Here is a 17006-nt window from a genome sequence, read left to right as displayed (position 1 = left end):
ATATATAAACTTGATGAGTAGTATTTCGAGCCAAAACGAGCCGAACACGAGCTGCTCGCGAACAAAGAGCCATTTTGACAGCCCTAGTGGAGAAGGATATATACAAGAACACAATATATCCATAAAAAGAATGAAAATATTAAATATTATATCATGTGTATCACATATAAAGCTCTAGGACAAAAAAAAAAGGTTCAATTATAACTGTTTTATTATTTTTTCAAATTTAATATATTTTTATCATGTGTACTTTATTGTCAACAACACATCGACATTAACACTAATCATTAGATGTGATTTTCTTAAATCAACATCATATTGCTCTATCAAAATGCCAAAATAAAACAAGTATATAATCTTCGAAATATCTTAAGAAAGTATTATTTACCACTACTGGTCCGAACACATTCAACATTTCAATTGTTATCACAATTAACATCAATGTCCTCTGCCACAAAGCTTTCATCATCATCGATAAAAAAAATGATTTTTGAATCTTGCTCATAAATAGACTTTGCCACCATTGCATGTTCATTACATGTCAGATTGTGTAATGACAGTGTCCACCTTTAATTAAAAGTGACTTTCAAATACATTGCAAACAATTTTAATGTATTTACATATCTTGCGCTTAAACTTTCATATTTTCACACATAGCACTCAAATCTTTAATATTACATAAAAAATAACACTATTATCACTTTTTAAAAGTGAAATACACCATTTCATGCATATGTTTAAAGCACCAAAGTGCTATGTATGTGAATATGAAATTTTACGTGTTAGATTGAAGGTAAATACGAAAGAATTGTGCTTGGTATGTAAATTTCCCTAATTAAAATAATAGTAGCATGCTAGACTCAAGGCATGTCGGAGGCATGCTCATGACATAAAATATTTCTTGAAGTGTTCATGATATTTATTATGTCAAACGATTTAAGCAGTCATTCATATGTCGATGAAATATTTGAGGGATATTCCATTGTGCCAAAAAATCTTTAGTCCAGCTAAGTTTAAAAGAAGTAGAAAAAATGGTTTATTATAGCTTTAGCAAGAGAGAAAACACCATTAGTTTGCAAAGGATAAACTTTATAAGGTAAAATCATAAAGTTTCCTTAGAGGATAAAGTAGATGGAAGTGACTAAATCCTCTGTTAAAATAGAACACAAGATAATCTTATTGAGGCAAAGAGGGGTATAATTACCCACTATATGATTTACTAGTAAGACAACAAATAAAAACATAATAAAAAGGAAAAGGAAAGTAAATAAAAGCAAATTAAAACAATTAATACAAAATTCTACTTATTAATATTATAATACTCCCCCTCCAGTCCGAAGGACTTGAATATGAGTTTTGAATTGGGTTAAAATGAAGGTGTGAAATTTTTTGAAAGTATAACAGTTTCAGATTTATCTTTTAAAATATAGACCTATGTCATCCGAATGTGATCATCAATCAAAGTAAGGAACCATCATTTATTAGTGTAACTAGGAGTGCGAGAGGGTCCCCATAAGTCACTGTGAATAAGAGAAAAATGAGCGAAAAGTATAATTATTGGGTGGATAAGGAACACGATGATGTTTAGCTAACTAACATGTTTCACATTTGAAATTAGAAAAAAATTTATTAGTAAACATCAATGAATGTAATTGTTTTAGGTACTGGAAACTAGAATGACTCAAACGATAATGTAACAACATAATATGACATTCAGTGGACTGAGACAAACTGCAATTACTAGGTGTAGTGTTCTCATTCTTCGTGTTTTTCTCTTGGAAGAAGTAAAGTCCGCAAACCCGTTTAGCAATTCCAATCATCCTCTCCAAACAATGATTCTGAAAGATACAGACATCAGAGAAAAATTGAGCAACACAATTAATGTCATATGTCAGTTTACTGATAGATAAAAGATCACATTTAAACAGAGGTATATGTATCACAGATTTCAGAGTTAGACCTACTGTTAAAACAAGAGACCCTTTACCAACAATAAAACTTTGGGAGACATCAGCAATTTTAATAGTATCTTTCCCTGAGCAAATGATAGTATGTCGAAAAGGCTTGAGAGCTTTCAGTCATGTGGTCCGTGACACCTGAATCAATGATCCATGAACTATAAGGTGTAAAAGAAGTGAGTGTTATAAGATTGATACCTTGACGAAAGAGAGATGACTTGATCCAAGCAACTTGATTAATTGCTCAATTTAACTTTTAATAGAATTGGAGGATTCTAGATTGTTCTGGATAGAGGTCGACTGTACTATGTTGGATTCAGGTGCCGTAGCGAGACTCTTGGCAACGAAAATTTGGTCGAAGGTTTGGTTGCAGGTTTTCCGTGGAGTTTCCAACACTTATCATGAGTGTGGTTGGGTTTGTGGCAGAATTCACAAGTAGGGTCCTGGGGTTGAGCACTATTAGAGACCAAGGCGGATGCTTCGACAGATAGAATGGAAGTATAGAGCACTTCACAATGAATCTCGATGAAAGCAACACGAGTAGAAGGAAGAGGATCCCGACCAAGGATACGACCTTAGACTTCGTTAAGCTCTTTATTAAAGCCTGCCAGAAACTGGAACATGTTGTTCTTTTCTATAATTTCTAAAAAAGAGACAGGTCAGTTGATCAGCGACGACATGACCATGAAATTCTCCACTTCCCAAGCTTCATACCCTAAGTTCATATTTGGAGGTTCAAGAATCATACCAGTGAAATGATCGAATTTTCCACACACTTTGATAAAGAAAGATACAGATTAGGGTCATTGTAGAAAGTAGTTGCCGTTTAGTTTATGAGTTATCAGGATGTTCATATTGTTTTCTTATCAACCAGTATGTAGGGAAATCGAGGTTGGAATTGACCTCCGGTGGAATCAAGAACACCTTTTGATGATGACTCAGTGCTGGAAGAGTCCGCCGTGGTTTTAATTTAGCCAAACGAGATGTTAGGTTGTTGAGACATCGTAAGGTTCTAATTGTTAGACGGAAGATATATGGCCTCAGGAAGGGGTTCCTGCAGGATATGCTCTTCTAGCCTGGCTGGACAAAGTTTCCGGCAATATGATGGAAGAAATATGAAGTTGGAATCTGGTAGACTTCTGTATTAATATAGCTTGGAAATTTGGCAGAATTCTGTATTAATACAGGGCAGAATTCTGTATTAATACAGAGGCAGAATTCTGGGAATTTGGCACTGACTGCTGGAGACGGGAACCAGCTTTGGTGGCTGAAATTCTTGGACTTTGGCAGAAGCTGAAGATGTGGTCCAGCTTTGGAGGCGGATGACTGGTGCCTGGAGATGTGATCGTTGAGACAGGATCCTCGGGGATTCAGACCTAGCTGGCTGCAGGAACCTGGATGCAGATCTAACCGGCTGCAGGGAGCTCGACAATTAGATTAGGGCATGACTTTGATACCATGTTAGAATTGGACCCAAGATAATCTTATTGATGCAAAAAGGAGAATAAATACCCATTACAGGATTTACTGGTATGACAACAAATAAAAACAAAATAAAAGGTAAAAAGGAAAGAAAATAAAAGCAAATCAGAGCAATTGATACAAAATTCTGCATACTAATATTCTAATATTCTAATACCCTCACCATTAATAATGATTTCATAGATTTTATCATCTAACAGAAGATTCAAACTAGTAGGAAGATGCACATACATACCACTCAATTCCTATGTATTTACATTTCTAACTCAACTTCAATTTTTACATGCATGCCAACTTACATATGCTTGAAAAGTTAAAATGTTGGCATTTTTAATGTGTGTAAACAGTGAAGCTTAGCTCTTAGATATGTAGATACATAGGAATTGGGTGGTATATAGATAAATTTCCCAAACTAGTGTTCACTCTTGTTTCCAGGATTTCCTTCTTAAACAAAGAGAAGGAATAGCTATTCCTGGAAGAAAAGAAAGCCATGTATGCATCTATGATGGATAAGTAGGGGATTTCTTCAAAACTGAGAGACTTTTATGATGCAAAGAACCCAAATAAAATCCTAGTTAGTTCCACTAAAACTTAAGGGAATTGGGTACATATATCATGTGCTAGATGAATTTTATTTTGCTAAGGCCTGTAATGAAAGGAATGCCCAAGTTCATTTTTGATACTTGCTTTAGTAGTATGACTGCATGAAATTTTATGAATTTTTTTTAATGCAACATTACAACAACAACAACAACAAAACCTTTATCCCACTATGTGGGGTTGGCTACATGAATCATTTATCTCCATTGTGTCTTATTTAGTGTCATATTATCATTTAATTATAGTAAATTAAGATCATTTTTTATACAATATGCCCAAGTCATCCTAGGTCTACCTCTGCATTTCTTAACATAAGTCAAATCTTATTGTTTTTATTTTAAGACATTTATATACATAGCACACAATTCTTATGTATTTACGTATCTCACACCTAAACTTTCATATTTACACACATAGCACTCCAATTTTTAATATCACAAAAAATCTAGCACTATTCCAATTTTTAAAAATCAAATACACCTTTTCATTCATAGGTTTAAAGCACCAAAGTCCTATGTATGTAAATATGAAAGTTTGGGTATGAGATATGTAAATACATAAGACTTGTGTGCTATATATGTACAATTCTCTTTTATTTTTTATTAAATAAGAATACTTGGCTCTATTTAATGGTTACAATTTTTTTCACTTTTTAACCTTTTTTCCTCAGTCTTTAAGCTCCTCAGTGCCTGTCAGACTAGGACCCTTGCTATTTTTGCAAAGTTTAATAAGCATGATTATAAACTTTTGTTGCAGAAAGTTTCTAATTTTGACCGAATGAGATTTTCTTTTTTTTTACAAATATTCATGAGCATTGATAGGGGGGCCCTCCAATGTGATATCAGAGTAGAAGCCATATTTTCTTCGAAGTATGACAGACATGGTTGTTGGTCCTTAGTTGCGAGAAGGTTTTTATTTTGACTGAATGAGATTCACTTTCTTTCCAAATATTCATCAGAATTTTTGTGGGTTGTTCGACCCTCACTTTTTTTCTACGTGTGATCAAGAAGATTGTTGGTCCTTAGTGCATAGAAAGGTTCTCATTGGATTGAACATTGTTTGCTTTCTTTCCAAAGTGTATTGAAAACTTGGAAAAACAGCAACATTTTGATATTATTATAACAATTCGTTACAATCCCAATTAAGTTACTAGAATTTGCTACAATTTTAATATTCTTCAAATTCAATAAATTTTATGGGGTATAACTCAACCTTAGTAAAATTATTAGGGTTCAACAGAACTCTGATAAATCTTCAGTTGTTTTAGATCTTTAACTGCCTTTTTTTTAAACTTAAACATAAACTCTTAAAGCTATATTGATGGAAGTTAAAAAATGTTGTCCTTCTGTACAAATAGCCAGAAGTGCTGGGACTCGTGCAAAAATTCCTTGAAGTTTTCCATTCCTTATCCTGAATCTTTTTGGTATCCTTCTCCTGTGGAAATAACACTTTTTATTTTGAAGGCACTAACTAGCTTTATATAAGGTTATTATCATTTTATATAAAAACATCAAGTTAATATCTTGGAGGTTGATTTTTTTTTTCCATTATTTCCAGGATGGTTGCATTATTTGTCCTACAACAGACAGCACATTTGATCTTCAAACTGGGGACATTAAAGACTGGTACCCAAAAAACCCCGTGCTGAGGGTGCTAACGCCAGCTTTGAGAAAGCTCCTTGTTTATCCTGTAAAAACTGACAATGAAAATATCTATATCAGCATGGAGGGAAATGCAAAATCTGTTGGATCATCAGAGATTGTTTTCAGTGGTAAAGCACAGCCAGGGATTACTGCATCGGATGTCAATGTTGAAGAGGTCATTCTCCCTTTCTTTTATTATTCCATACATGATAATTGAAAGGACACAATAAGAGTACAGTATTTAAATACATGTTTGAGATCATAGAATATGTTTGAACTTGTTGAAACAAAAGGATTATTTCATATTATCGTGCAATTCATAGAACTATAAAACATGCATCTAAAAAATAAAGGGAAATATACATACGTAGCACACAATTCTTATGTATTTACAAATCTCTCACCTGAACTTCTATATTTACATACATAACACTTTGGTGCTTTAAACTATGCATTAAAAGGTGCATTTCACTTTTTAAGAAAGTGATAATAGTATTATTTATTATGCGATATTAAAGATTTGACTGCTATGTGTGTAAATATGAAAGTTTAGGCCTGAGATTTGTAAATACATAAGAATTGTGTGCTATGTATGTAAATGCCCCAAAAATAAAATAAAATAAATTTACTTAAAGAATAAAACTTCTAGCCGACAAAATTTATCGTGTTGGCAAATGCTGATAGCATCTTTGCTTAACCATGCAAGTATGTACTATATATACTCTATTTATTATTTTAACCCAACTCAACCTATATACTTCATTATGCACTGCGCAATGGATAAACCTCAAAAGTGCTAATGCTGCCATACGAACATTTCAAGGATTTTTTCTTCTATTTTGGCATGGAAAAAAATATATAAATAAAATAAAAACGCAGTCATTATGTTCTGAAGTTATTGATTTCAACTCAAGTATGACTGTACGTTTTTCTTATAGACATTCCGATATATATAGTGACAGATGTATATATATATACATATATATGTAGTTTTTCTTGCAGAAATTCCGATACAATTGTTATTCTTTCTGAAAATAATGTTTAAAATGTTATTTTTTTGGCTGCTATGTAGGAGGCATTCACTTTTTCTTGACAAATAGATTAGCACAGGAGTCTTTTTTTGCCTTCACCCTTTATATTGTTTGACTTCAATTTTATAGATTATACATGGTTAGAAAGTGGAACTTCTCTTTTAAATTGTTCTTTGGAAACGTTCTCAATGATCTTTGGAACAATTTGTTTTGTGTATTTCAAGCATTTTGATATTTTAACCTCCTTGCTTGATAATTCTTTTGAGCTGTTGTCTAAAAAAATAACATATTACAATTTAATTTTGTAAGAAATATCTCTTCTTATTAGCTTTACTATGGTGAACAAAACACTTCCAGGGTAGCTTGTCTGATTCTGTGAGTGCAATAACATTGATTCCCAAATAGCACAACACGGGCAACACAACATTAACAAATTATGCTTTAGAAGTAAATCGTTATGCATTTTTCTACTTGTTTATTTACAAGTTTATACTTCTATGCCTGTTTGACTTCTCATGCTAGCCCTGTTTATGAATTGAGTCGATTTTGAAGATTTAGGGTGTGTTTGGGGCGACCGTGCGGTTCGCACAACAATTTTTTTTTTTGTTTGGCAAAATTACGTTTTGCCTATTTTTTCAAAAAGCTGTATTTTGCCACCAAATTTGGCTAAGTGTGGTGACTGCTAGAAAGCTGCGATCTGACTTTTCTTTAAAAATAATTTTTTTCATAACCACCACAATTGTTTGAACAACTACTTCTGCAGTATCTTCACAACTGTTTCTTCAAACAACTGCAACTACCTTAGGGCTTCTTTGGGATTACTTATAGTTTTTATTTTTGTATTTTTGTTTTTTTGTATTTTGTTTTTATTTTAAAAATATGTTTGTTTAGTGCATTTTTGTATTTTTTCCTTTGATCTAAAATTTACTTAGTTTGTTTTTTTAAAATACTTTAAACAACTAAAACTTATTTTGAGTGATTTCAAAAACAACTAAATATGTCATAACATATCAAACATGTTTTATTTTAAGTAAAAATATAAATTTAAAAAAAAAATCAAAAGTGATCCCAAACAGCTCCTTACCAAGTTATGTCTCTGATTTGGTAACCTGAATGTTTGATTTAAGAGGACAATACTTGCTTGGTTTGTTCTCATTCCCTTTTCTTTTTTTCGGATTTCAGGTGAGAATGGTGGTTGATGAAAATTTTGAAGCTTTTGGTTTCACATCAAAGAATGAATTAATAAATGGAAAGGCTGCAATAATAGGCTTCCTCTTTTTGATTGATTTTGAGCTTTTAACTGGTAAAGGCCTTCTCAAGGGTACAGGTGTCTTGGACTTCATCTATGCAGTTTCGAAAGCTATAAACTCCTAGCAGACACAGATTTCTAATGCTTTTGAGGTATAATTTAACAAATGTACATGATTGTTAGAAGGCTTCTCTATTATTTTTATCATGTTTATTTTAAACCTTCAGAGATGCCAAAATGTTTATTTTGGGTTCCTTCAACACATCAAAAAATTTTTGGGAAATTTACATATTTATTATACAATTCTTTTGTATTTAACTATCTCGCACCTAAACTTTCATATTTACAGACATAGCACTTTACTTCGTTAAACTTATGCATGAAAAGTTGTATTTCACTTAAAAAAGAAAATGATAGTTTTATTTTTTATGTGATATTAAAGTTTTGAGTGTCATATGTGTAAATATGGAAGTTTAGGAGTGATGAGTGACAGATGTAAATACATAAGAATTGTGTGCTATGTGTTTAAATCCCCCTAAATACTTTGTTGTAGCTTTTAGCAACTTTTGAGCAGGTTGTGTTTTAGTGATGGTTTTATTGCTTGTTTAGATGATATGATAAAGGTTATATGTATGCAATAATCGCAAATTATGAATTATTAGGATTTTCTGAGGCATGGAACGTCGCAAAAACCTGTATATTTTTCTGCTACATGAACATATCATTGATTTTGATTCTCATTTTCGTAGGGGCGCACTACTACTGGTTTAGTTTTTTGTGGTCAGAAATACTAATCAAGTTTAAATTTGTGAATCACCAAGGTTGAGGAAATTTGTTTTAAGTTCTCCCTTCTGAAATACTGTATATCGTACGAAATCTGCCCCCCCCTGGGATAATATTTATGTAATGGTGTTACGATATTTTGGCTTCTATTCATTGATAAATTTTCTTTTGAACATGAAGCTTTTGAGCAGCTAATTAAGAGATCTCATTGATGTTTTTGGTGCTTTACTGAGCTATTACAAAAAATGGTTATTCTCTTATAATTCAGAAAGATAATTGGGGTTTGAAAATTTTGACGCCGCCCTCTGACTATTTGTTTTTGCTGTGAGTTGAGACAGCTTTGAAGGTCAAAATTTTCAAAAGACTAATGAGATAGTAGATAATATACTACCCAGAGATTTGGTCTCATTTTGTGAGGACTTTTTGATTTAGGTTCGAGATTTCCCATAGGTGCAAGTCTCTATGGTTAATTAACCACCCTCCTGATAACTGGAGAGCACTTTTGATTTAGGCTAGTCATTAAACACTAAATATTTAACATATAATAGCAGCAAATATACAGTTTAAGTTGTAAAATGTATCACTAGGATCTTGAAGTGGATGACGAGACAAATGATGATGAATCTGATCAAGATCCCATGGTTTCATTATCCCAGGTCGTCGTGGTCTTTGATCTACTTAGTCAGAGGAGGTAGTGAAAGATTCTTGTTAGCAGCCATGAGTTGCATCGTCCAAGAGACATTTATAGATCTTGGGTGAATGTTTGTGTAAGGGGATAAATTTAAGTTGACCCTAACTGACAAAATGTTTTATTTCAATAAATTGTACTCTTATAGTTCACAACTCAAAAGACATAAAACAATTAGGGAACATATGAGCTGTGACCGTGGTCATAGTATAATGGTGTCATTTGACGACAATCATCCGGTTAGAGGGCTCTAGTTGGGTCAAACCATGTAAAAAAAGGACTTGAGTCATGTCCTTACTGGTGTGAAATTACTTTGAGTGTGAATATAATAGTACACTCGATGTAACATTAATAATTTTGTGTGCTGATATCAATAAAAAAGTTATCACCCTCGACAAACTGTTAAGAATGACTTAGTGAATTTGTTGTAAGTAATAAAGTCATTAATTTTAATTGAGTGTTTGATTTGAAAATTTAGTTTGAATGTTAGTTTGAAATTAACTCATGTGGTTGAGACTTTCAGTCAACACAGTCATCATATGATTTGAACATTTGAAAACATTTGTATTTGAAAAATTCATTTGAAATTTATTCGTTTTGATACCATTTGAATGTTAGTCCCGTTGATTTTTGTCATTATAAAGAGGAGGATCGGATTAGGTAATTTGGACTTGCAAATTTTTATGTTTGTGATTTGGACATTGTTGGCACTTATTAGACTTGTTAACTTCAGTTCTTAAGAGGAGAAATATCAAACTAGTTGGGTGAGATTTACAGTCCGATCTTATAGACATGGTTGCCCGATTGATTGCTTTTCAAAATATAAACTAATTGATCACAAGTTTTGCCTTTAACAAATGTAGCACTCCTAAATTATTCGTTAAAGCATGTAGATATTTAGTTGGAGCTCATGTGGGTATTCAATTTCATTTACTTTGAATCATAAAAATGACTTGACGTATTTTTCCAAAACATTCACATAATAAACTTGCATGCTTTTTAATGCACTTATATAACTTGAAGCATTCTCACAATTATATGAGAAGATTTTCATGCACCTGCTCGAATTCCAGAGCATTAAATCGAAATTAGACATTAACTTAAAGTTTATGAATTACATTCAAAACTTTTAAAAGCTTAAGTTGACACAAGAACTTTAGAATGCATACAAGGTTTCATTTTGATCTTTAAAAAAATCAACCTTTTCGCTTGCAGATTTGTTGCGAATTTGGTGGCGTGAGCTTTAGATTTTGAAATCCACAACTTTGAATTATCTTTGATTAGGAGCCTAAACTTGGAAGCCCGAAATTTCAAAGATTTTTAGGACTCTAGGAGCCTAAAATTTAAAGCTCAATACTTTAAATATTAAGCTTAAAAAGCCTAACTTTCAAAAGCCCAAAATTTTAAATAATTTTTAAACCTCATGACCTTAAATTTGGAAGCCCAAAATTTCAAATTTTTTTTAAGATCCTAAAAGCCTGAATTTTAAAGCTAAAATTTTAAAAATTGAGATGATTCACATTTTATATTCTTTTATAAGTTCAACAACATTCCATGATTTTAAGTTAGTTACATGTCCAGATCATCTGAAATTATGACGAACTCTCGACATATTGTTAGGGGACATCGGGAGAATGCCAACTTGCCCAGTTGTCTATAATATGCGCTAGTTACTAGTTAGTGTTGTAAGTCATTGCGACCTGGGAGTAAAACAAAATATTTAACCTACAATCTATAAGTCACTATGGGCCTTCAATGTATCAATAAAAGGTCAAATCACAAGCAAAAATTTTCCTGAATATGTACTTTACTTTTTCTGATGGTACTTAATTCCCTGAAAGTGTACTCGTGTTTTATAGGATGGGTACTTAAAACTTTTGTTTTTTTTAAAAAGATTTTTTTGGACGAGTCCACAATTTCCCTGAAAGATACTCAATTTTCCTATACATATACTTGAGTTTCCTCACATGGATATTTTGAAAATTACCCAGTTGCCCCATTTGTTTACCTTGGCGAGCATGAGTTAGCAACAACAAAATGAAGAAGTCAACGATCCATGATGATACAAAACAAAAGTGATACGATTTTTTTTTACTGTTCAACAATATACAATACAAAATATGAAATACGTGAGTTGGTTGGGTTCGGGTAAGTGTGGCCTAAATTAGGGCTAGATTGAACAGGGATTTATTCCTGTTTTGGGTTCACAAAATAGAGGAAAAGGGAAACGTGTAGAGGGATTTGCTTGTATTGAAGAAGAGAGCTTGGGCTAATTTGCGAAAAATACGTGATAATCTATCTAAATTTTCTGACAATTTTATCTATTATTTGTTTCTAATATTTCTTAGGTTTTTTTTTTGTACAAATTGCACGATATAGATACTTATGAGAGCTTAATGATGCATTAGTGGATATTGAAGCGAGATAGAAGAAATCTACTTTAGACACAAGTCTAATGGAGCCATCAAGTCGCAAAGTCCATTTTGCCTTGAGTGGTGCCAAGGAACCTTCTTCTGCACACCTTGGTGCCACCTTATGGGCACTTAGGCACCATCTATGCACCCGGGCAAACCAATTGTCTAATGCCTTGGCGCCAGATATGTGACACCGAGGTGCCCCCTACAAAATTGTTGTGCCACTTCCTGTGGCACCAAATCGCCGCCTACTGGAACCCAACACTACTTCCTAAGAAAAAATTGAGAACTCTGGCACTCAAAGGTGAAATTGGGTGCCGACGAACCAAATAAAGAGTTATGAAGGCTGTCCGCGTACCATCTCCTGGGGCTACGAACAAACAAATTTTTGTTCGTGTTCGGCTCGTTAACTTAGCTAACGAGCCGAACACAAGCTTCTTAACGTCCTGAACACGAGTTGTTTGCAAACAACAAGTCGTTTTGACATAGCTAAATGTCTAAGTCGTAGTCCCACTGAATAAAAAACGAAAATGCGCTTAATTTTAATGCGTGACTCGGCCCGAACAAGCTCATTGTTTCAAATTTCTATTGTGATTTTTTTGTGGAGTTATTGAGGTTTATTATGGTGTTATTTAGGGCTGTCAAAACGCTCGTTGTTCGCGAACAGCTCGTGTTCGGCTCGTTAAGAAGCTCGTGTTTGGCTCGTTAATTTCGTTCGATAAGTTAACGAGCCGAACACGAACTAAGATGTGTTCGTTCGTGTTTGGCTCGTTTTGGCTCGAAATACTACTTATCAAGTATATATATATATATATATTAAGTAGTATCAAAAAAAAATCTAATTGACTACAAGGCTACAAAAATTTATTATCAATTTAAATATTGATTAAGAAAATAGAATAAAAATTATTAAATTAGATTCAAATGATGTTGTAATATAAATAATAATTTTTAAATCTTGTTCAAACTCTTATTGTCTTATGTCTACATCATTAGGGTTGTTAAAAGGACTCTTTGTTCGTGAACAACTCGTGTTCGGCTCGAAATATAAACGAGCCAAACACGAACACACTTTTTGAGCTCGAAATATAAACGAGCCGAACACAAGCTGCCCTGGGTGTTATTAGAGTGGTATTGCAGCAGCAACGATGTTATTGTAGCTTTTTTGTGGTGTTATTTGAGTGGTATTGCGATTTTTTTTTGCAGCTGATGTTATTGTGGTTTTTTTGTGGTATTAATGAGGTATTATTTAAGTTTATTGTGGTGTTGTTTGAGTGGTATTACGACGATTGTGGTGCTATTACGATTTTTTGGTGGAGTTATTGAGGTTATTTTATGTTATTACGGTTATTTGGCATTACTGTGGTTTTTTTGTGGAGTTATTGAGGTGTTATTGAGACTTATTGTGGTGTTATTTGAGTGTTATTGTGGTGGCTGTGGTGTTATTGCGGTTTTTTTTATGATGTTATTTAAGTGGCATTGTGTTTTTTGTGGGCTGGTGTTATTGTAGTTTTTGTGGAGTTATTGAGGTTTATTGTGGTGTTATTTGAGTGGTATTGTGGGTGTTAATGTGGTTCTTTTTGTGTTATTTGAGTGGTCTTGTGGTTTTTTTTGTCGGTTGGTGTCATTGTAGTTTTTTTTTTGTGGTGTTATTAAGGTTTATTGTGGTATTATTAGATTTATTGTGATGCTCTTTAAAGTGGTATTGCGGCGACTGTGGTAGTATTTTTGAATGATTTTATTTTAGCGTTATTGTTGTGTTATTGTGATATTATTATGGTGTTATTGATGTGCTATTTTGGTTTTATATGAGTGGTATTGTGATGCTCTGTTGTGTTATTCTCAACTGACATTATTATGTTGTTATTGTGATTTTTTTGTGTTATTGATTTGTTATGGTGATTTTTTATAAAGTTATTGAAGTTATTTGGTGTTATTGCAGTTTTTTGTGGAGTTATTGGCGTGTTATTATGGTATTATTTGAGTGGTATTGCGATGATTGTGATTTTATTACAGTTTTTTTTGTAGAGTTATTGAGGTTATTTTTGTTATTGCGACTATTCAGTGTTGTTATGATTTTTTGTGGAGTTATTAAGGTGCTATTAAGGTTTATTATGTTGTTATTTGAGTGTTATTGCAGCGGCTGTGGTGTTTTTCTAATTTTTTTGTGGTGTTATTTGAGTGGTACTGTGATTTTTTTGCAGGTTGGTGTTTTGTGTTTTTTTTTTGGAGTTATTGAAGAATTATTGAGGTTTAATATGGGCGGTAGTGAAGTAGATCTGGGAAGGAAAAGACAAGAATGACGTGCAAGAAGGGAAAAATATTACATCAGAACTCCTAATGTAGAGCTACATTCGGAGTCCACTCATATGTGGACAAGTGACTTCAAGAAAACGCGCGTGCTTTCATGTGATCCTGTGATCCGGCCTGATAACACGAGAATATTCTTCTTGTGTTATTCGGCGTTATTCAGGTGTTATTGTGATAGTATTGATGTGTTATTATGTTATTATAACACCCGAAATATTTCCAGAACACAATAACAAATGAATACCACCACAATAACACCTTAATAATGCGAAATAACACGGGAGGAATATTCCCCTGCTCTAAACGATTTTTTTTATTTTTCCGTCACCTCTACGTGTCTGCATATGAGTGAACTCTGAACGTAGCTCCTGATGTAATATTTTTCATGCAAGAAGCGGCACCGTGCGAACGGGAAAGCGAGAGACGCGTCTCTGTCATCTAGATCGAGCACAGAGATGGATTTAAATAAGAAGGAAGAGATTCATTAGTCTAAGTGCACAAGAGATGTATAACGGTTTCTTAGCCGTTAGTATTGAAGGAATATCAGAGAAGATCAACAAAATTGAGACTGTCATGGCTTTACTAGAGACATTGAGATTCATGATTGAGATTCATGCACATCTAGAGCATATTAGATGACAATTGAAAATGCAATTTAGCCATACTAGTTATATATAGGAAGCAGATAAGGAGATGTATCTTATACAAAAATGGATAGAAGAATATAGTATTAGAGCACGTCACCATCGTCCGTTTTATCAACTTTATATTCTGATTGCCCAAGAAGAGACTAATGAAAGACCAGAGTTTGTCCCAATAAATGAAGAATGAAATTAAGTTCTGTGTTAGAGTTTGTTTTTTAGGATTCGCTGTTTAATGTGTTAAGAGTTAAATACTGTTTTTAGAGTTTAATGTTAGTTTGTTTAGTGTTTGTATTCAGAAAGATTTTCTCATCCTAGACTATTTGGAGTGAGAACTAAGTGTTATATGTATTTGTACTTGTTTGTTGTACTTTGTTATATGTATTTGTACTTGTTTGTGAATGAATGTATATGTTTGTTTGTGTGAAAATTTAGTGTTATTTTAGCCTCGAATCGAATTAGTTTTAGTGGAGAATTTTGAGAAAAAAGGAGAGTTAAGGGAAAGGAAAATAGTCATTTAAGTGTTATAAGACCATTTAAGGGTGGTGTACTTAGGCTAATAGTTCATTTTACTTATGTTTAAAAATATCAAAAATCATGCACTGGCGCCTAAGCACCTCATTCTCGCGCTTAAGCGTAATGTAACCCGAGAGGCAGGTGCCTAAGCACCACTTATCCGCGCTTAAGCGCCGGTTCACAAAAACTGGTTCATGAACGGTTAAAAGTGAAAATTAACAAAAAAAATCACCAGTTTTACTCTAGCTGTCACCTTCAACCGCTCGAGTTCACGATTTGGAAGTCTATGACAAGCCATTTCATGAAGATTTCTTGGTGGAATTGAGAAAAAATTGCTAGATTTGGGTTTCTTGAGGTAAGAGCTTCACTTATATGTAAAAAATTTGGATTTTCACCATGTATTTTGAGTACATTTTTAAGAACCCAAAAAATCACTATTCATGGTGAAAAATAAGGAGAAATCTATAGAAACTACATAGAAAGTGTAGTTTATACTTATAGGAGTTGAGTTTAGTAGATTAGACTTGTTTATTGAAGTTATTGTGGAATTTTATGAAATTTGTATGAACAAGAGCGAAGGAAAAAACCCCTTTGATTCGAGCAAATTTGTGAGTTTGAAAGCTCAAGATAGGTACAGTGATGCTCTGCAATCACAAAAACTTATCCAGGAGCGATGTTTCAAGAGTCCAGGTGGATCTGTAGAAGATCTGATCGTTCGCCGACAATGGGAATGATTTTGTTGTTTTTTCTGCTGTGGTCGTTATTTCTGTAGTTACGGAGTTCTATGTTAACCTCCCCGAGGCTGAAGACGATTGAGTCATGGTTAAAGGAAATTGGTTAAAGGAAATTGGTGGTTAAAGGAAATTGGTGTCTTTTTCACCGGAGGTAATCAATATGTTTTATCATCTACCACCTGATACTTTGTGTTTTTATGCGAACTATAGTTTTACTGAGACTGAACTAGATGAGTTTATTTCCTATTTGACTGTTGGAAGAGGGATCTGAAAAATTACTAATGAAAGAAGAGTCAATTTTTCCACCTCAAAGTTGAGTGCACCTTCGAAGGCATGACACTATTTTATTTCAACCCGTCTATTACCTACAAATCATCTCAAGGACGTTACCAAAGAGGGCAACGTTGAATTATTGTATTCAGGAAGGCAAGCAGGAAGGCAAGATGTATTCAGGAAGGCAAGATCATCAACATTGGAGCTTTAATATATCAGACTATCATCAGTTCTGCCACTGTCGTTACTACTGCAGGTCTGGGATTTTCTTCTTTGTTCTTTTCTTTATGTGAGTAGGCTGGAGTAAGATATGATAGATGAGAGGAAGTAATGTTGCCTCTAAAGCCAATAAAAGCCAATAACAAGTAAAGCGAATAACAAGTGTTAATGTAAAGTCATATTTGGAGCATTCTATTTTTGACTGGAGAGGAGGATTTTTAAGGAGTTATGGAATGAGAACGTCTGCTGCTTCTACATCTAGACCATATATCTCACGAGCTTCTACTTCTAGAGGTGAGTCTACAGAAACTTAAAGTCAACTATTACAGAGGATGATGGATAATATCAACTATACCGCTAGGGGTGTAAACGAGTCGAACACGAGCGAACCTAGCTTAGCTTGTGTTCGGCTCGTTTATATTTCGAGCTCAAAAAGTGTGTTTGTGTTCGGCTTGTTTGCTTAGC

At 33.5% G+C, this 17006-nt stretch overlaps 1 protein-coding gene across 2 annotated transcripts in view; it reads left to right on the top strand.

The window, feature by feature from the left end:
• The window catches only part of LOC110033990, a 9903-nt gene extending 1059 nt beyond the window's left edge, over positions 1–8844 (top strand). The window contains exons 2-4 of one of the 2 annotated variants that reach the window (XM_020738196.1): positions 5598–5858; positions 7897–8115; positions 8713–8844. In XM_020738196.1, the coding sequence (XP_020593855.1) occupies positions 5598–5858; positions 7897–8088 (453 nt within the window). In that variant the 3' untranslated portion in view covers positions 8089–8115; positions 8713–8844. Of the gene's footprint in view, positions 1–5597; positions 5859–7896; positions 8219–8712 lie in introns of those variants that run through there. The other variant, XM_020738195.1, reaches the window with a different exon arrangement.
• The last annotated feature ends 8162 nt before the right edge of the window (positions 8845–17006 follow it).

This window comes from Phalaenopsis equestris, unplaced genomic scaffold (genome assembly GCF_001263595.1).
Source record: "Phalaenopsis equestris unplaced genomic scaffold, ASM126359v1 Scaffold001316, whole genome shotgun sequence".
NCBI lineage: Eukaryota > Viridiplantae > Streptophyta > Magnoliopsida > Asparagales > Orchidaceae > Phalaenopsis > Phalaenopsis equestris.
This window is presented reverse-complemented; position numbering and strand designations above follow the sequence as displayed.